Here is a 21,197-nt window from a genome sequence, read left to right as displayed (position 1 = left end):
CTTGAGTCTCTTTAACTAGTAGTATTAATTATTCATAGCCAGTTCAGATGGAAAACATTAGTACTTAATGTGAAGAAAATTGAAAATGTGGAACACCCAATAAACTATGAAAAGTAATTTCTAGAAGAGTCTTGATGCTTTTTATGTTTTTAAACTTAGTATGTTATAAAAATAAATTTTTAAAAATCTACATTTAAGGATAAACCAATGAAGTATAAAAATCTGATTTTAAAATATTTAAAAACATTACTTTTTCAAACATATAGAAAGGCAGAAAGAATAGTGCAATGAATATCCATGTACACATCATCTATAAGTAAGCCATATTTGTCTTATGTCTATTTATACCTACATGTATATTTGTATGTGCATTTTTTCTCCACTGAATTATTTCAAAGTAAGCCACAGACATCATCATACTTTCCCCTAAATAACATTCTCCTATGTAGCCACTGTATATTTATGATGGCACATTTAAAGGGTTCAAAATTATTGTGTGTAGAAGGTTGCAGAAGTATACATGAGATCTAGTTTACTGATACCATTAAAAACAATGTCACCAACATTCATCAAGTGCTCGCTGATATAGGACCTCAGTCAGGTTCACTGATAGATGATATTTAGTGAGGGGACTTCTGTGGGATATAGTTGTAAAAGTTAGTGTATTTTAACCTAGACTTCTAATGAGAATTGTAAGCTAATAAAATTCTGGTATTTTTTTCCTGGAAAGTAAAAGAGATTTTGAGAGTGATTTGGCAACTTTGGAATCAGACAGATTTAATATCTTCAACCATTTTTTGTTGGTAAAGAAGGCTTCTCTCCTCATTTCCTAAGTTTAGGTTGGAAAATTATCTTAGTGGAAAATCTCACATGCTGTTTGAGAGCGATTAACTGAACACATAGGGAGAATTCTCTATATTAAAATTTCTATGTCAGTGTTACAAAAAGCAGAACAAATAAGAGACAATTTACACTAGTGGTTTATGTAACACTTACTATCTAGTAAATAATTCTTTGAATTTGAAAGTTTGGGCCAAATGCCAAAGGAGACATACTTCCTTCGTGTAAAAGAAAATAAGGAGGTCTCTTTATTGTAATTATTGCAGGTCCTATAAGTTTTGTTTTTCTTTGTATGAAACCATTGTAGTTTCCATTAAAAAGAGTTTTTAAGTTTTAACATACTCTGTGAATATAAAGCCAGATGTACCCTTATCACAAGGCAGCACACATTAAAATGTGCTCATACTAGCTTGCTTTTTCAAGTATATTAATAGTGCTGAGTTAATTTGGGCATTTAAATTAAAAATTATTTTTTTAATTAATTTAAAGCCCCAGTGATATTGTTATTACTACTAGGAAATTTTAGAAAATGCTTTTTAAAAACCTGACCAATTATATATATAGTTATAAAAATAGGTTTTATTTTTCTGGTTAGCAAAACCATTCTTTAATATTATAAATAATGTCAAATGAAGTGCCTTTTGACTTAGCAAACTATGGCAAAATATAAAATAATTCTACTCTCATGAATCTGTGTAGCACTTGTTGCGTAGATTTAATTTTTTGATCATTAAAAATAATAATCATGCGCTAATGTATACCTATACATTAGATTTGGTCCTTAATTGTGTTTAATCTTTATTATAATAATATTGAACATTGAAGCCCCAGTTGTCCTTTTCAAGTGATCTTTTAAGTAACTGAATCGTTATAGAAATGAATTGAAGACACATTTGTGTGAATGTTAATTTATAACAACTGAAACTATTAATAGTAACTAGTAGTTATTTTATAACTGCCAAAACACTTTATTAAAAGAAAAATCTTGGAGATTTAGTTTGTTTTATAGTGTATAATAATACTAGTACTTGCTTAAATCCTTCATATCCTTTTACTTATTGTAATTTTTTAATCAGGATATGATGTATTTTGTATTTCATTTATGTTTAAATTTTGTATTACTATTACAAATGTTGGATAAGGCATCGTTACAAATGCTGAATATTTTTTTCAAAGTGCTGTCACATTCATTACACAGTTTGCTCCTTTGTAGAGGGGTAGGGGAGGGATTTCCTAGGTGAGGAAACTGACATCAGATATACTAAGTAAGTGGGGAAGCCAGGATTAAAGCCTGGGGTGTTGACTCCTACTATATCCTACATTTCTCTGTATTGGGGTTGTAGTCAGGGGGAGAGGGATGAATTTAAATGGGTAAGACCTGTAGTGTTCAGCCCACCCAGCTTCTGGATAGGCTTTCTTCTGATCTCATTATGGAAGATTAAACAGCTGCCCCTGTGTTGCTGCTTCACAAATATGTTCACAATTATCTTCACAAAACAGATATTGACCATTTGGTGGTTTAAATTTAGCAATGCCATCTTCTCAAGAACATTCAATTAAGAATATATCTTTTCTTAAGTCTCACCAAGGACATTTTCATTTTATAAGAAAAAATGTGACTGCAAACATTTTAGTTTTTCACTGAGTTGCTTGTCATTAGATTACATAGATACATTCTTGCTATTACTCATTATTTCCTTTCTGCAACCTGATTTAATATTTTATGTTTTTTGTTAAACAAATGTGTTAAAATGAATTTCTGCTCTAATTGTGTTCCCTATAGTGGATTGGCCAGCTAGGTCATCCTTTTTATCAGATGGGGCACAAATTACCTCCCATGGCAGTGAGATATTTCCTAGATGGCATTCTGTTTTTGAGGGGGAATGGCAGGAAAGGCTGTCCACTGGGGATTCTGTTGGTGGGGGAGCCTAGGCTTGGAGAGCCTCCCAGCATGCTCTGGTCAGGTGAGTCAGCCTCTGGCCCTCTGTCAATCCTGCTCCTTGGCTGCTTCCATCCCCCCAGGCCTCTCTGGCCTCCACTCCTTTCTTTGTTGTTGTCCTGAGGGCAACTGAGTCACAGGACCTTGTCTTTAAAATGTTCTTATGTGGAGACCACATGGTATGTGCTCAATGATGAATCTGACCACTCTTCTCTAGCTGTTTCGAGGGAAAAGTTCTGATCTTTGAGTCATTTCATGGAAAAACATGATGATTACCTCACTGAAGGCAGAGATATACATGTTATTGTGAATGGACAAATTCAAATGGAGCTTTACCTGAACCTCAGAAAAGTATGTTTTCATCTTCTGACATCATCTATCTGCATTGTGAGCACTGTTATGTTTGGTTCAAGGTATGTGTATGTGTGTGGATGGGGTGGAGTATGCATCTCTTGGTAATTTAGTGAAAGGCTGCACTTACCCAGTGCTTCCCTCTCTGTTTTCTCTGTTCCCATTGGCTTGTGGCATCTTTCTAGATGAGCAGGTAGTGATAGAAATTTCATCTGGGTTGAAGTGCAGTGTCTGTGCCTAACCTGTCAGGCAAAAAGGATTGGTTGGAGTTTAGATGACACCTGGAGATGCCCAAGTGCCTATCAGTAGAGGAATTTCACATTCTGTCTTGTTTGAAGGAGTAACTTCCCCAGTTCCTTTCACCTGCCTCAGGCATCCTGAGGTCCAGGACGCGGCTGGAGTGAGAAAGTGGTCCATGGTGATGAGAAGAGAACTTACTTCTATACGGCCTGGCTGAGTCTGAGCCATCTGTTTACCATCTGTGACTTTTACTCTGGGAGGTTATATTGAAGTAGGAATGAGATTTTGTTTTTATAAAAACCCACAGTATCATTTGAAGCAACCTGCAGGGGCAAGGCATGGGCTTTGGTGTTAGATGGATCGGGGTTTGAATACGTTTTACTGCATATGGGACTTTGCTGCTATGGGACTTTGAGCACAGCTGTCCTCTGTTGAGCTTCTGTTTCCCATCTGTGCAATCAGGATATTTGAATCCACCTTTTAAGGACTGAGGAGGATAGGTTTGTGAGTTCAAGCCCCACATTGGGCTCTCTGCTGTCAGCACAGAGCCTGGAGCCTGCCTCAGATCCTCTGTCTCCCTCTCTCTCTGCCCCTCCCTGCTCTCTCTCTCTCTCTTTCAAAAATAAAAACATTAAAAAAAAGGATTGAGGAGGATGAAATGAGATAATGTATATATAGCACAGAACCTGGCAGAAAGCAGATGCTCAAAAATAACTGTTGATTTTAACTCTTGCCAATTATGTGATGTCACCTGAAATACTTTGAAAAGAGAGGAGTGGCTCCCTTTTTAACTTGAATCGCTAAATCTTTAAATCCAAAGTTTTAAGTGTTTCTCTTCTTCCCCCTCCCCAGTTCCTCAGCACACACATCTCCAAGCATTGTACTCTCTGTGGGTGGTCGTTTCTACAGTTTGGTTAAGCTCTCCCTCCCTGTTTTTCACCGCTCTCACTGTCACTGTCCTGTCACTGTGTACCATCCAGCTAGCTGTGCTTTGTGCTTGGAGGAAGGGAAGTCACTACTTCTTGAGTACCTTATTCATCCCAGGCAAAGTGGAAGGTGCTGTACGTAGTGCTTTACAGGGAAAAAGAAAGTTCTAAAAAATCAAGCTTTTATCCAATTTCTAAATTTAATTTAGTTAGAAGCCAGATTTTGTCAACTTTACCAATGTCAGTAATTATAATTTAAAGTGAACAAAACACGCGACACTGGCATTTTTGATGATGTGCAGGATATTCCCCCGTTACTCTGTGTGCACTGGATGTGGCTGAATCAACAATGTTCAGAGAGTACGGCAAACGGCAATGATTTATTGCATGAATACATGAAGCAGAAGTCTTGGCATCTCTTGAGTAGTTTACAATTTAGTTGGGAAAATAGAAGAGTTCCATTTAAATATTTAAGAACTCAGATTAGCTCAGTTCAAATTGATATGGTGCACTTGGGCTATTTGTGGAGAGCACAGAATTCAAAGCTTGAATGGTGGGGCTATTAGGGAAGGGGAGAATTTAAGGGTTGGAAACAGAGGTTAGGTCTTTTGAGTTGGAACCGAGACATATACTCATTTGTCTCAAGAGAACATCACAGTTAGTATTCCTCTTCAAATTAGATTCAACAGTGCTGTGTCACTGTTCTTATATGAGCTGAGTTTTCTTTCCTTCTTTTACCTTTATACCCTGGACTTTTTTGTTGGAACTGAATGTGTTTCATCATGATTGGAAACTATTTTCTCTAAGCCTCTTACCTTTCTCAGATTAATACTGGTATATATTTTGAACATGTTCACCTAGCCTTAGTTTTATATATATATATACACACACACACATATTTACCATATATGTATATTATATATATGTATATAATGCATATATGTGTATATACACATATATTAGCATCTAAGCATAGAACACAGTTTTTAAAGTTTTGACGAATGTCAGTATTCTGAATGGAATATAGAATGTCATTGAAACGAATACTCAGTGTTGCCACATGTATAATGGTTATATTTTAAAATAGTTTGTAGAAAGCAAATTAAGGTATACATTGGGACAATAAACATCAGCAGATTGGCGAGGGGGGGCGGGATGCAAAGAACCTGGTTCTTCAGTTCTAGGTTTACAGGCCCAGAGGCCTCCCCAGTGCTGTGTTTGGTATCATAATCCTACTGCTCTTAGAATATGATGCAGTCTAATCACTAGACTTTTTAGCTAGATGTTTCAAATTCTGATAACCATAGGAATGCATTATAAGGTACTTGTAAAATATATTATGAAATGAGATATCACTACTTTGTTATGAAGCATAGCATTTTAGTTAAGAGGTTGGGCTATGGTATATTGCCTATTCAGATTCTAAGGCTGCTACTGGCTATCTCTGTGGCTGTGGGTAAATTGCTTAACTTTGTTGCCTCACTATTTTTTAACTTGTAAAATGTGGGTAATAATAATATCTTTTCACTGAGTCATTGTGAGCACTAAATGAGACAGTGTGTGAAGTTCTTGTCCCTGTGCATAACACAAAGTGACACCAAGTAAATGTGAATTATTAGGCTGGATATTGCAGTGAAATTAAATAAAACAGTGTTTGGCTCTCCAGTAAACACAAAAGAAATGTCTGTGGGGCTGAAGAAGGGAAAGCATGAGTCTTAGGAGGCAGAGGAGTGCCCAAGAATGAGAAATCGGCAATCATTCTGATACATCTGGAAATGACTGTTAGATCCTACTTCCAATGATTAAGAGTAGTAGGCCTTTAAGCAGTCAAAAGTGTTTTCTCTAGCACCTATTATGTGTCAGGCACTTTGCCAGGTCCTGGGACTATCAGAATGAATGAGGCAGCGTCTGTAGGAAAAGGAAGTAAGTGCGAGGACAAGCTGTATCCCAGTTTGAGTTCCCTAAAGGCTTGCTGAGGACAGGTTCCCTCCCAGAGGGGAATGTTTCATTCACAATTAGAAGGAAGAAGGTCTAGAGCACCTTGGCACTGTTCAGGTCGCCCCTGGGGAGTAAGCCGGTAGGTGTGCTCAGATACCCTGTGGTTAGATGGCAGGGAGGGAGTGGAGGTAGTGAGAGGAGCCAAGCCCTGGCGAGGCGGGGTGTGTGTGTGTGGGGTGGTTGTGGTGAGGGAGATCATGACTTGGCAGCAGAGTAACTGGCTGCAGGCTAGGAAGCCCATCTTAACTCTTAGAAAACCGCTATCGCCAGGGTGGGTTTTCTGAATCTCCTTAGGTCAGGCAGAGAGAGCAGCTATGTGTGCCAGGGCGAGTTTTGTCCTGCTGGAATGATACTTAGCTGCGTTTTGTTCTGCTTTGAATGGAGTCTTTAAATATTTTGTGGGGTTGACTTCTAATAGGATTAGGGATCTAAGGGAGTTTTAAATGGAATAATCACACTAGAGTCAAATGGTCTTTGTACATTTATTATATTTTAAAAAATATTTCTAGTGATTTTCAGGGTTTTGTAATATTTTAAACTTTCCTTTTGTAAGGGGTAACCCTGTGTCATTGCCGCCCTGCCCTGCCCTGGGGAGATGGGAAGGTGACCGTCAGCTGCAAGTGAAGGAGGGGTGGAAGGTGCTCTGTTTGTTGCCATACTTAGAAAGGTCAGGGAGTAAGAAGCTCTCACATTTAAGAGCCTGCTACTTTGTGCCAGAGGCTCAGAGAAGCCAAGTAACTTAGCCAATATGACACAGTTTATGAGTGGTCATGCCAAACCAGAGACAGGACTCCAGAGCCCGCCTGATCTCCTCTTCGGCATGTTGTCCCTAAGTTGGTAACATTGTACTAGGGTGAATCATATGCAATTGTCATTTCTATGCATTCAAGCCATCCAATATAGGTGATTTTCTATGATTCCACCTAATATTTGGGAAGTGATGGGACATTTTGAAGAGATTTCGCAAAAGTTTATGGAGAGTTTATTAAAAGAGTTCAATATGGGATCTCCACAAAGTGACCCAATTGCTTCACAGTTTTGATGTGCTCAGAACCTAGTCAGCTGCCATGCACCATGCTCAAGCATTGGGCCTGACCCCATTTCCCCTCACCAGTTTAAGCATCGACAGTTATGATATTTTCACAAAGCAGCAATCCGTAAGCTTTACCCATCGAATACTGTTTTATTTGGTACATCTAATATATTACCAGGATTCAAATGGACATTGCTGTCTTTACTAGAAGGATATTTCCCCTTTGATTGATTGCTAAATGGATAAAGCTTGTGAAAGGATCTCTCTCTCTCACTCTCTCTCTTTTTCCTGGGGATTTCTTGTTCAAACAGAATTTGTTGTATCTACATCGGTAAAGCCGTGCTAATATGGGCTGCTGGCCAGATTGTGGAAATAGCCTCATTATATTGAACTGGATGTCATAATGGTACCCATTAAGGTGGGATTCTCTCTATGTTTGTACTTTTAAGCCCAAGTCCCTTGCCACTTTTTTACATCTCTCTGAGAATAGCAACATTCTCGGGTAATGCAACCTGAGAATGTACTCTTGCCTCCTCCTACTGAAAACCATTACAAAAATAGAATGCCTGGTTCAGAGCATTTTTAGGGGTTATGGCTTGCTGCTGCTCCTCAGTCATTCATTTTACTCTCTGCACTCGTGGTGACTATAATGTGTTCTGGTGGCTGAAGGTAAGAACCCATGGGATTTACTTCTTTCAACACTCCCATTAATTGACATTGGTGTCCAAATATACAATGGGAAAAGAGCAGCTTCTCCCCGCCCCCAAAACTAACCAAATGCAACACAGGTTTTTCATTTTAATTTTTAAGCCGTTAAGAGACTAATAGTGTTGACAGTCATAGCATTTCTATTAGCTGTTGAAATCTTACTGTAGTCTTGGCAAAGTGAAGCATTTGTTGTGCAGGGTTTGGATAATGGAACCCTGCAGGGTCACAGCTCAGGAGTGCTGGAAGGATGAAGCCCACAAAGCAGAGGGCAGAGTGAATGTCCGTTTCATTCCTCCAATTAGAGCAGTTAAAGAAATAACAAAATGCAAGGTAGCGTTTATTGTGAGGGCTAATTGAAAATCAGGGAAAACGTTGAGATACGCTACATGGAATTTTACATTATAATCTCTTTTTGTGTCTCTTTCCAATGAACTCAATAGGACCCTCATTATAAACAAACCTCTATCATTAGAATCAGCTTAATTTCTGTTGCTATAATTAAGAAGATAGTAAGAGATGCTGTAGAGTGTACTCCTCTCTTCAGCAAATGGGATGCTTCTTGCATTCACCCAGCAAGTATTTCCCCAGTGCCTACTGGGTGCCAGGGTCTATAGGAGGGTTATGGTGTGACCAAGACAGACAAGGTCCCTAACTTTAGTGTGAGGAAATAGACAATACTTACAACAAATAAATATGTCATACAATTTCAGGAAATTAAAGGAAAAAAATTAGAAAAGAGATGAGAGTGGTCAGGGAGGGCCTCGCTGAAGACTCCTGAATGAAGGGAGGGAGGGAGGCAGCTATGCTGAGACCTGCATGAAGAGCACCCCCAGCAGTTGGGAGCGAAGGCAAAAACCCTGAGATAGAAACCAGTGTGCTACGTAAGCTGATGACCAAGAGTTCACGTCACTGGAGCGGAGAAAGGGGGTGGGGGAGAGCATAAAAAGTTGATGCTGGAATAGGCAGGGTCGTACCATACTGGGTCTTGAAGGCTTTGGGAAGTCACTGGAGTGTTGAGCAGAGGCATGGCATGAACTGCTTTAAGCTATGAAAAGGTCATCTGACTGGTATGGAAAATAGGCTTTGGGAAGGGTAGAGGGTAGGGGCAGGGAGACCAGGTAGTAAATGATTGCAATAGCCTGGGTGAGGGAAGATGATGGCTTAAAGGCGGAAGTAGTGGTATAGGGTCAATTCAGGATGTGTTGAGGGTAGACAGCTGGGGTTTGCAGATGGATTGGATATGAGTTGTGAAAAAATAAGTAAGACAAGGACAGCATCTAAGTTTTTAGGCTGAGCAACTTGGGTGAATGGTAGGAAGGAGCAGATTCATAGGTAGGAGCAACAATCAAGGGTTGTGTGTGGGGATGTTTAGTTTGAGATGCCTGTCATTCATTTGAGTGGAAATATTGGGCAGGTAATTAAATCTGGGTGTGGGGAGTGGGGAGGTCTGGGCTGAAGATTGGGAGTCATCAATATGGAATTTAAAGCCAGCAGAGTGCATATGAGATCCCTTGAGAGTGAGCATTAACTGAGATGCAGCCCATAGACTAAACCCTGCAGCTCTCCAGGGTTTTGGATCTGCAGGAACAGGCAGTGTCCCCAGAGAGGCTGAAAGGAAGTACACAGGGATCAGGATGGGAGTAGTTTGGTGAGATATGCAGTAAGGCTGGACCCTGGCGAAAGTGAAAGTCACCCTTTCCAGTGGTGATCCATTTTGACTGTGGCACCCTTTCACCTGATTCCTTTAGTTTTTCTTATCCAGAATAACAACTGCTCAGGTTTTTAAACTATGGTTCCGTGACTGGCAGCATTAGCACTCCCAAGAGCTTGTTAAAAAGGCAATTTGTGGGCTGTACCCTAGAGCTACAACTGAGAACATTTAAGGGATGGGGCCCAGTAAGCTGCATTTTAACAAACTCTTCAGGGGCTTCTGAGACAAGTTGAAGTTTGAGAACCATGGCTTCAGGGAAAGGAGTTGATAAACTAAATCAACGAAAAATAATGGATGAGGCTTACTCTGTTAACCTTTTTCTGAGCCATCTGGTTAAAGCCTAAGAAATAGATATCTAACAGTAGATTTAAAGCATAAACCAGTAGACCATTCTTGAGACATCTTTGTAGGGGCCAAAAGAAACTCTCAAGTCCTACAAGTCATAAATTCAGGCAGCTGCCTATTGTATCTTTGATAATGAACTCTACTATATATTCTCTGTATATATTTGATAATGAACTCTAACTATATATTCTCTGTAGTATACAAGCTCTCTGGCTCCAAATATGAAGGCAATGAAAATTTTGGCATTTTGGTGGGCAATCCAAAATCTCTAATGATAAATCACAACTTATTTTGTTTAAAGTTGTTTAAACACAGCCTATCTACCAGGCAATTTAAAATTTTGCCTCAATAGCAAAGCAAATAATAATGATGATGATGATGATAATAGTAATAATAGAACCTTGAATTGTGAATTTTTATTCATAAAATACCTCTCAAATTTATTTTAGCCATTTAAATAATGGAGTTTAATGTATATTTAGTCAAGCATTACAGTAGTAAGGGCTTAGGGAGATTAGAAATAAATGAATCCAATTAAAGAACACGTCTGTGAGATTTGATATGTCATAGGTATGAACGAACTGTTTGCACAGCAACTGTAAAGAAACCATTAATGATTAACTATCTAGAAGAGGTTTAATCAAGAATAAATGCTATAGGACATACTTTAAAATATTTAAGTTAAACAAATGGAGATTTGCGCCTTTGAAAACATCACATCATGCCATCATTTTTGCTGTGTCTTTTCCTAGGGAGTTCAAAGCCTGAGATTCTACTTTTCTATTATCTGCAGAAATGCCAGTGCCTTTGTGTTGTATAGAAAAGGGCAGAGCTCTCAAAGGTGCCATGAGGTGTGGCCTTGTGGGATCTCCCCACTGTATGTGGGAGAGGTTTAGAGACATTTTGGTCTTGAGTATGGAATGTAAATTTCCCCGTGTTGGGGGAAGATGATTTCCTTGTGATTACACATATTTTTTCAGTTCCAGGAGTTTGTGTGAAGTTGAGAATAGGAGGTGTGTTCCTTTCACCTTCTCTTATCAGGGGTTAGTTTTAGGCTTTAGGAATCAGCTTTGTAGCTGTCAGAAGAACTGGGTGAGAAAGCTATCCTGTGAGAATAGAACCTTAACCAAATATAAGGTGTTAGGTGATGGGCTCCCCCATTACTTATCTATGTTAGCTATTCAAAGGATCCTAAGGGGAACATCTTTTTGAAAAATATCAACTTAGTAAAATGACAGTGAAGGTGAGGGGGATGGACACAGAGGGTGGGGAGGTGAGAAAGAAAATAGGGGGCCGGAATAACATGTATGAATTTTATTTTCTTATTGTGAACCTTTTTAAAATAAAGAAAAACTTGGTTGACATTAGTATCATTTTTTTCTTTCTTTATATTTGGCTCTTTTTTCCCCTCTAGAAGTAGGGTAAAATTAGCAGTATTGACTGTGGTAAAAGGAGACTGGCATTTTAAAAATCTATGCCTTTGGTGAAAGAGGCAGCACATTCTGCATTGATTTTTTCAGATCTAAGTTTTAAAGACTGAAACTTCCGTAACCACCTCCTACCCCGTCCAACCTCAAGAAAATAAGAAACAAAAAAGCTATAAGATCAATAGCATTTGGAACCTAGATCTATGGGATTTGCAAATACATCTAAATTTTAATAGCTGTCGATATAGAATGAATTTCAGAGCATAAGAAATTAAGTTTCTCAGAACAAAAGATGTAGCCCCCAAAGTAGGGTTTACTCCATTTAAACAGTGACAAATATGTCATCTATAACTCACAGGAAACTAAGCCATTGTTAGAAACTACATGGCAAGACTTTTTTTTTCCAATTATAGGTAATAATTTAAGTTACATTCTTCAAAGAAGGGAACTTGATGTCATATAATTCACATGAAAACCTTTAGAGACCAATACTTCTATAAGATAGGAAGGGTGGGAAATAGATTAGAAAGTAAGTGAAATGGATAGTCACTGAGAGAGCATATGGACATTTGGACATTTAAAAATTATAAGTGGTGTTCATGAGAAGTTGAACCTTTAGGAAAAGAAATTTAGTGGTGTTCTCTCTTCTGTAATTTAATAATATTCACAGAGAAGACACCCCAAAAACACAAGGCAGAGAAATTGGGGAGCCATTTTAGTATGAGGTGAAAATACCTGCCTCAATTAGAGTTTCTTTTGCCAGGAATATTTTTCTGGTTATAAAAGTCATACATGCTTATTACAGAAAAAATTAAGATAATATACAGAGGTATAAAGAGACGATAAAGAATGTCTTTAATCTATTTTCCAGATATTCACTATTGACATTATTTTTTCCTCCCACTACATGTGTAGGCATTTACAGCTCATATTAATTTAAAAAGAAAAATTTTCACTTTATCAATAGTGTTTTTCACATCACCAGAGTAAAAAAGTTAATGACTACATAATATTTTATCACATGGGTACACCATAATTAAGTAATGGTTCTATTGTTGGTTTTTACTTGCTTATTTACAATTAAATATAAGAAATTATGCTAAGTACCCTTGTCTGTAGACTTTTGATACTTATCTCTGATTATTTTCATTAGATCTATTCCTAAAAGTGGAATTACTGGATTTAAGGAATGAATACTCTTAAGACTCTTGATAGACACTGCTAGTTTACTCTCCTCTCATTAGTATGTAAGAATGCCCGTTTATATCACCTTGTCTTCATTGAGTATTTTGCCATTAAAATAAAATCTTTGTTGATCTGAAAGACAGATGTGTCAAAAAGAATCTGATAGCTGCCTTAATTCATATAGGTTATTACTAGTGAGGCTAAATCTTTAAAAAATTGTTTCTCAACAATTTGTGCATTGTTTACATCCTTTTTATATTTTTCTATTTCAGAGATATTGCATTTATTGTCACTTTGTAGAAGTTATTACTCTGGGGGTTTAAGGCACTATTCCTCCTCGCTCTTTCAATATAGTTGTAACAGTTTCAAATAAATGGTGGAGGAAAAAAGCTAATTTAGTATTCTGGTTTGTTTAAGAAGTATCACATATGCTATGCCTGAACTGTAACTTGACAAACAATAAGTGCATTTTATTACTATACATAACACTAAAACAATAACATATTAATAACACTAAAACAATAACATGATTTTTTTCTTTCATTTAGGATCTTACAGAATATCAGAAGGATCATTATTAATTATAATCTGGGAATTTAAAAATCCCCCCATAAGTTTGCTTACTTAGCAGGTATTTTTTCTTATTTATGTAGAAAGATTTACAAGTTTTTTGAATTTTTGGTCATTTGGATTTGAGATGGATACAAATTTATTGCACTGAGAATTATTTTGTTAATCACTTGCCAGTGAGCATCTATTCTCTGTAAGATATGGTGGTAGACACTAAATAGAGACTATAAAAGAGAAGGGATTTAGGAGACTGTTGTCAGATACACCATTCACACTGTGTGACAGGAACTTAGGTGTGTTACGTGAGTGTTAGAGGCAGGAGACATGTGGGGATTGAGAGGAGGGAGCAGGAAATCGCTGTGGCCTATGTGGGTAAAGTAGCAAAGTCAGATGCATGTTGTGCAGGTCTGGACTTAGCTATATTTCAGCTTATGTCATGGGTTTGCACAAAGGTATTCCACAGTCCCTATCGTGAGGATAGTTGACTTTTCTACATCTTGCCAAAATATTAGTTTTTTTACTGTATTTTTTTTGTTTGTTTGGTTATTGTTTGCCTATTGCTTATACCTTTGTCTTTCCTTCTTGAAATCACAATGCGATGGTAAACTTTGTGCCTAAGCCATCCCTTACCCTTGTGGTGCCATCCACGCTATAGCATGTTGGATGAGACCTACAAAATAGAACAGAAAGATGTTTCTAGGCAGAGGCAGTGTTTATGTAAAACCAAAGACTTTTGGGGAACTACTAAAATCACCAAAGCAAATGGAGAAAACCACAAGGAGCAAACACAAATCCACTTATTAGTATGAGACTATTATATTTCCAAGGGTGACTCAGCCTAATTTCCCAGCAGATGTCTTAGTTTGTGAACCTCTCACAGTATGGAATCCTCCTTATCAGCTATGTCTGCTGGGCTCCATGGGAGCCTGAAAATGAAACATAAACTAGGTCTCTCTGCTGCAGAGGTTTACCCAGTGGCCTGGCGGTAACTCTGCCAGAATATAAAGAAGGTCATGCACTTCGTGTGACAGTGATTTTCGAATCCAATTAAAAAGTTTAGGATAAGACGCAGTCGCTCCTTCTTAATCCGATCACAGTTTAATGCAATCCTCTGCTTATTGCAGTCAGCGCCTTCGGAGCCAAATCAATTGTATGTCTTTGTTTCCACGTTTTCCTCGGTAATTTGATCACCTTCAGCTGTTTGTTTTTTTTTTTAACCTCAATTGGGAAATCTGGCAATATCTTTTAGGAATTGCCACATAACATAAAGCTAATCTAGAAACTTCAGAATGACCAGCTTCAAAAACTGACATGACAGAAGCAAAAATTCAGTTGTCTAAAATAGAAGTGCAATAGCCTATGACAGAGCTGAAGAAGAAAAGTTCTTGCAGAGAACCTTGACTCAACGTCAAGTGATAAGATACTCTTGATTGTTTACCCGTATAATTATTCCAACTCACCTGAAGCTTGTACGTGTGGTTTCACTGCTGTTGGCATCATGAGGACACCAGCCTTCCAGTCAAAATGGTAGAAATCATATTAATGCATTTCTCTGAAGCTAAAGGTACCTGTTAGAGATATAGGTACCTTTTATTTGTTTTGTAAGGACATGACCCTGAGCTTCCCGTGTGGTAAGTTGGTGTTTCCCTCGTCATCACTCGTGGCATATTGCTGAAGAAAAGGCTGAGAAGGCCAATGGTGCAAAAATGGCCCCTTTTATTCTATTGGCATTTGAGTAATTCCAAATATGTACATGACTATTATAAAGTTTAGAGTAGACTCAGATGGTTAATTCTGCAAATTGAATGATTTCTGACTGTCCATAATGGAATAAGAGGATTACTTTGGTCTGTGCAAATATGAGTGAGATTGACAAGCCTAGTGATTGCAAATTACCCATTTCACATTGCTTTCAGAGCAGCAGTACCTGAGGATTTCTGCGGTTCTAGCACAAGTCACTCAAGGGGGAAAAAACCCCAAACAAATGTAAATTGATATCAATAGCCATTTTGAAAAATACGTCGAAGTGCATATGCCACCGTTCCTCTTTTTGATATGCCAGTCGTATCTGGGAAAACAGAGTGAGCTACCCTAGTGAGGGTAAACTTTGGAGTCCTGAACGTGGTCTGTGTGGCTCTTTTCAGGGAAACTTAAGTAGAGCAGGGCTGTGTCCTGTCCCTCCTTAACTAAAGTCAGCTACGTCAAATTCCTCACTGTACTCATTTTGGAGTCGAAGTGCTGGGCACCCAAGTGTTTTATTTTGTCCTCCTCCACAGGGAAACAACGAAGAGCTTCACTAGGCGTATACCTACTTTAGAGGATGGGTGTGTGTGTGTGATACCAGCATGTGCCTCACTTCGGGGTGCAGGGGCGGGGAGGGCGTGTCTGAGTTTGAAGGAGGGAAGTGGAACTCATAATGTGATCCCCATCTGCACCCAGACCTTTAATCTATACAGATGAAATATTCTAATTTAGTAGAATTCTAAAAATAAAACAAATGCTTTGTTCTTTTCGAATGTGCCATTCAGAGCTTCTCTTGGCACCACATCAATTGTACTTGAAATGTCTTTAAGTGGGTATTTTTTTTTAATTGTGCTTTTCATTTTAACCCATCTTTCCAGTTGTTAGAATAGTTCCTATTCCGGGAAGGCTGAGCTCCTCTCAGAGTGTTATGTCTGTGCTGCTCCAGGGTCTCTATTTGGTTAAATAGCAATGAAGCGCTCACCTTGGTAAGTATTTTGGTCACACTGCAATAGAGTTTAGAGACTAAGAAGCAACAAAGCAAATTAAAATGAGTTAGAGGTAGAAAGGAAAGAAATACAGCATATGGAGGTATTTCTAATGAAATGTATTACAGTTGCTACCAAAGTGAAACTATTGTTTTGGAGAAATCAGATGCCAAAAAGTGCCACAAAGTGTGGAAGTAAAGAAATAATACTTAGTATTAATCGTACATTTACCATGTTCTAGGCACTGTGCTTATGAGTTTCTCAGATAATATTTTTCCAAACCTTAGCACATCCACATGGTATAGTTATAAAGAGGAAAAAGAGGTCTAGATGGGTTGTTACACAGTAAGTGGCTCAAACTGTGATCTACCTGACCTCATGCTCTTTGCTAAGTTTTGGTGGATTCTTTGTGGTCATTTAAGATGTGCATCAAAATATTAATATTTTTATTTATCAAGAGTATAAAATTTTATATTTATATATATCATGTGCATATGTAGACATTCAAATCATTTGTTGGCTTTAAATCTTTTTTTTATGTTTATTTATTACTGATACAGAGAGGAAACAGAGCATGACTGGGGAAGGGGCAGAGAGAGAGGGAGACACAGAATCTGAAGCAGGCTTCAGGCTCTGAGCTGTCAGCACAGAGTCCAACGTGGGGCTCGAACCCACAAACTATGAGATCATGACCTGAGCCAAAGTCAGATGCTTAACTGACTGAGCCACCCATGCACCCCTAAATCTTTATTTAAGCCCAGGTGAATTTCTATCATTGGAATCTATGCAAAAATTTTGGAAAGACTTCTTCAGTAGTTGAGATGCATACTCTGAGGGTCTGATGGTGTACAAGAGAAAAATGGAAGAATCCTGGGTTTGGTCTCTGCTTATTACCATGAAATCTCTGTGTGAGAATGTTGCGTTAAGAATGAGTTTTAGGGGTGCCTGAGTGGCTCAGTCGGTTGGGTGTCTAACTTTGGCTCAGGTCATGAACTCATGGTTTGTGGGTTTGAGCCCCGCATCAGGCTCTGTGCTGACCACTAGCTCAGAGCCTGGAGCCTGCTTTGGATTCTGTGTCTCTTTCTCTCACTGCCCCTTCCCTGTACATGCCCTGTCTCTCTCTTTCTCTCAAAAATAAATAAAATGTAAAAAAAATGAGTTTTAGCGCTTGCTTCGGCAGCACGTATACTAAAATAGGAGGGGATACAGAGAATAGCATGGCCCCTGTGCAAGGATGACACACAAATTTGTGAAGCATTCCATATTTAAAAAAAAAAGAATGGGTTTTAAAAATTATTTGGCCATATTTTCAGAGGTGCAATGTTTTTGCTGTTAGCCTAACTAAGTCCTGTTGGGCAGGGACTGAATGGATATTCTGCTGTCTAGTGCCCATTTGACACAGGGGATCCCCAAGGATGGGGCTCTACCTCCTGTCAGAGCCTACCTTGCTCACTGTCACCGCACATGATCTCAGGGCAGGTGGGTCAGGGGACTCTTGGCCTAGGGGAGTCTTTTCCATCAGAGAAATACTACTGGGCTGCTGGTTATTAGAAGTTATTGGGGAAAACAGTCCTTTCTGATTTTCATCTTTGTCTTCTTCCTCTTCCAAATGTGTGAAATATTTTGCAAATTGCCATTGGAATATAACAGAATATCCCTTGACTGGTGCCCTCTAGGAATTTCGAACCCCTAGGAAAGATTAGACACTGTCACTTGAAATATAAGATTGGAGGAAGAAAAAACTAGTTCTGGTCTCCTCTCTGTTTCCCTCAGGAAGTGGCCCTGGTGTCTTCTTCATGAGTACAGCAACTTAGTTCTTCTGTTCATTGATGTCTCCCCAGGGCCTCCACTGAGACACTCGGTATTGAAGGAATGAATGAGGTTGGCAGTTGGGAAGGGCTTTATAGGGCGAGGATTTAAGATAGTTCTTTATAATAGGAGTTCTATAGGTATGTGTTGGAAGAACAGGAGAGGAAAGTATAACATCAGTTTAGGGAGAACTATTTTGGGTGAAGAGAAAGGCCACTGAAGGACAATTTTCAGATACTGTCAGAAAAATAGGTGGGAGCCACATTTTGAAAGGCATTGAATTTCTGACCAAGGAGTGCCCAGAATCTGTGTTGTGTGTTTTCCTCAGGGGATTAGAGTTGGAAAGTAGACCAATAGTATGATTCAGCTTCCCAAGCTTGGAAGGCAAACTACATGCCCATCTTCTAAATTTTTGCTGCTTATGTAGGATAATTTTTTTTAACTTGCACTGAGTAGATGGACTATTCAATATGAAGTCATTGTAATTTGCTGACATATATCACTACACTGTAGTTTGTGGCTGTGATTTTATTGAACCTGTTTTAGCTGATCTCTATCCCTTGTCACTTGAGGGACTCCTTATCTGAATTATCCTTTTGCCTTTGCCTGATCTCTTTGTAGAAGAACAAAAAGGGAAAAAAAAGAGAAGATAAATGAATGTTTGCTAATCCATGGAAATCTACCAATCACTTTAACATATCTAACTTTATTAGTTTATTACATTTAATATACTTATCTTAATCCAAAGAGTATTAAAATGCATGTGAATTCTTTAAAACGGTGAATCCATTAAAGAAAAGGAAAAGTAAAATAAGAAAAATAAAGGAAGCCAGTGGTGTAATGGGGCTGGTACAGTTGCTAGAGGGGGTTACAAATCGGATTTGGGGCTCAGAGCTTTTTGACTTCCAGTGGAAAGAGGGAAACATGGTGAGTTAGATGATTCATGGTGTTTTGAGATAAAAAGAAATCAATTACCCAGGAAGCCCAGCTAGTTCTGGAACCTGAGAGAAAATTCTCCCATGAGTCCTCATAAAGAAGACTGTGAGATATTTTTCTTTTTGGCTGCCAGTGGGAAGGGATGATATCCTCTTCTGAAGACGGAGGAGTCAGACAAGATTCTCTGCTGCCTGGAAGCAGCTGACACGGTAGCTGTGGGCAGGACCAAGCTGTCATCGCAGCCCCTAAACACCTCAAGCAATACCTTTGTAATGAACTCTCCAAGACATACTCTTTTTCCCCTGCATATCACAGCCTGCAGTTATTTATTATGCTTAATATTTGTTTGCTGTTTCTTCTTCCAAGTAGTTTGTAATCGGCAGAAGGGCAGGGACGCTAGACATCTTATTTATCTTTCATTTCTGCATAGTACAAAGCCTGGTATATATTACGAGCTTAATAGATATATATTGAAGATGGAGTGGAAAGAACTGGTGGTTAAAAGAGATTTTTAACTACTTATAAGCCTGGTCTCACTGGTTTGCTAGCTACAAAAATATTAGGAATGTTTATCAGAATGATTGATCTTGGAACAGCTGACATTCTTCTTGCCAATAATCAGATAGCATCAATTTACCAGACAACTTAGTTGTCTGCTGAGTTCACCCTACACAGAAAATATGGAAAGTAGATTTTACAATCTGTACCTCACCAATGAGGACACAAAAGCTAAGAGAAGTTGAATTACAGATTTATTTTCTACTTATAAAAATAATCTAAAATGTATTTTGAAATCAAGACATTTTCATGAGTATCTTGTATCATTTGGCTGTGGTATATGGGGCAGCTACATCCCTATCCATGTTAGGCATTTCTAAAATAATCAAGGTGTTTGTGGCAACTAGTTATGTGGCTAACTTTTGCTTGCTTCCTTTTTCAAATATAAATTGCCGTCAGTCCTGCTGAGAGAGCACATGTATCCATTTCCTGTGGTGGTGGGTTAAGGGCTGTGTCCTCTCCCCCTGCAGGGACACGGAGTACAAGGGGCTGCAGCTCTCTCTGGATCAGATCTCAGCCACCAAACCAGCCTTCTCCTACACCAGCAGCTCCACTCCTACCGTGACCGACAGCAGGAAGGGGGCCAAGTCCAGGCTCTCCGGCTCAAAGTCAAAATCCAGGACTTCCCCATATCCTCAGGTGGGTGCCCTGCCGTTGTGCAGCTTTCATTTTTTGTAACGTGGTTTGGTCTCAAAGTTTGGAATTAATTACCTGGTTGTAATAAATTTAGAACTTCTATAAATATGGAAAGCTTTCTAAAACTATCTTCTTCCTGCTCTCCTTCCTTTAAAATAACTTTGCTAGTAAAAATTTGAAATGATCTTGTGGTTTACTGGTTTTATATGAAGGTCGTGCGAGTCTCGGTTGTAGTTGGAACCATACTTTGTTATTTCAAGGAGATTTATCTTAAAAATTTCCCCTCACAATGATTAACCAAAAAGGTGCAGCCAGCATAACAAAATGCCGAAAACAAGAGCTTGACATAGTCAAATTGATTTTTAGGACAGGAACTAAAGTATAAGGAAATTAAGAGGTGGAGGCAAAGAATCAAGGATGCATTTAACCATGAGATTTGAGCACAGGAGGTCTATTTTAGGAAACAGTCTACCCGATGGGTGTAATGGTAGAAAAAGAACTCTCTTCTCATCTGTACAAGGTGGTGAGCAGATAGGACCCAGAGGAGGTATTCTAGAAACAATGCAAGGTACAAAGATGAGTCTGTATTCTTGGAAGGAAAAAATTACTTTTCTGATCAGTCACTGAGATATAGAAACTAGACTGGGTCAAGGTGTATGCATAACCCTCTTTTGGCCTAAAAGAAGTAGAGAACAGAATTGGGGACCCCCTACTCCCAGGATCTTGCAACCATCTCTTTTCTTTTCTTTCTTTCTTTTTTTAATGTTTATTGATTGATTGATTGATTTCTGAGAGAGAGAATATAAGCATTGAGGGGCAGAGAGAGGGAGAGACAGAGAATTCTAAGTAGGCTCCAGGCTCTGTGCTGTCAGTGCAGAGAGCCTGGCATGGGGCTCGATCTCATGAATCATGAGATCATGACCTGAGCCAAAGTCAGACACTTAATCAACTGAGCCAACCAGGCTCCCATCACCTCTTTCCTTTTATTTACGGCACCACATCATTGGACTAACCCAGGAGATAATTGCTGGGCTTTATAAAGCCAAACTGGATTTTGAGTCATTTTGTGAAAGTGGTTTTATTTATTTATTTATTTATTTTATTTTAAATATAACACAATTTATTTTTTTAACATATGCAATTATTTTCCATCATTTACAATACAGTAGTTACAATGACACTCCAAACAGAAAAGCCAAGTAAAAAATCAAAACACCGACTTCTATTTCATGTAATTAGACTTATACAGAAATTAG

At 38.5% G+C, this 21,197-nt stretch overlaps 1 protein-coding gene and 1 non-coding gene across 2 annotated transcripts in view; both read left to right on the top strand.

Moving 5' to 3' along the window:
• SIM1 (SIM bHLH transcription factor 1) overlaps positions 1-21,197 on the top strand; it is a 64,065-nt gene that overhangs the window by 19,392 nt on the left and 23,476 nt on the right. Inside the window, exon 9 of the mRNA XM_029944824.1 lies at positions 19,776-19,944. Within this exon, the coding sequence (XP_029800684.1) occupies positions 19,776-19,944 (169 nt within the window). The remainder of the gene's footprint in view (positions 1-19,775; positions 19,945-21,197) is intronic.
• Positions 17,167-17,271, top strand: LOC115297277. The gene has a single exon (XR_003911375.1). It is a non-coding gene; the product is annotated as a U6 spliceosomal RNA (small nuclear RNA).

This window comes from Suricata suricatta, chromosome 7, assembly GCF_006229205.1.
Source record: "Suricata suricatta isolate VVHF042 chromosome 7, meerkat_22Aug2017_6uvM2_HiC, whole genome shotgun sequence".
NCBI lineage: Eukaryota > Metazoa > Chordata > Mammalia > Carnivora > Herpestidae > Suricata > Suricata suricatta.
The sequence above is the reverse complement of the archived record's forward strand: the minus strand, read 5'-3'. Positions and strand labels throughout refer to the sequence as shown.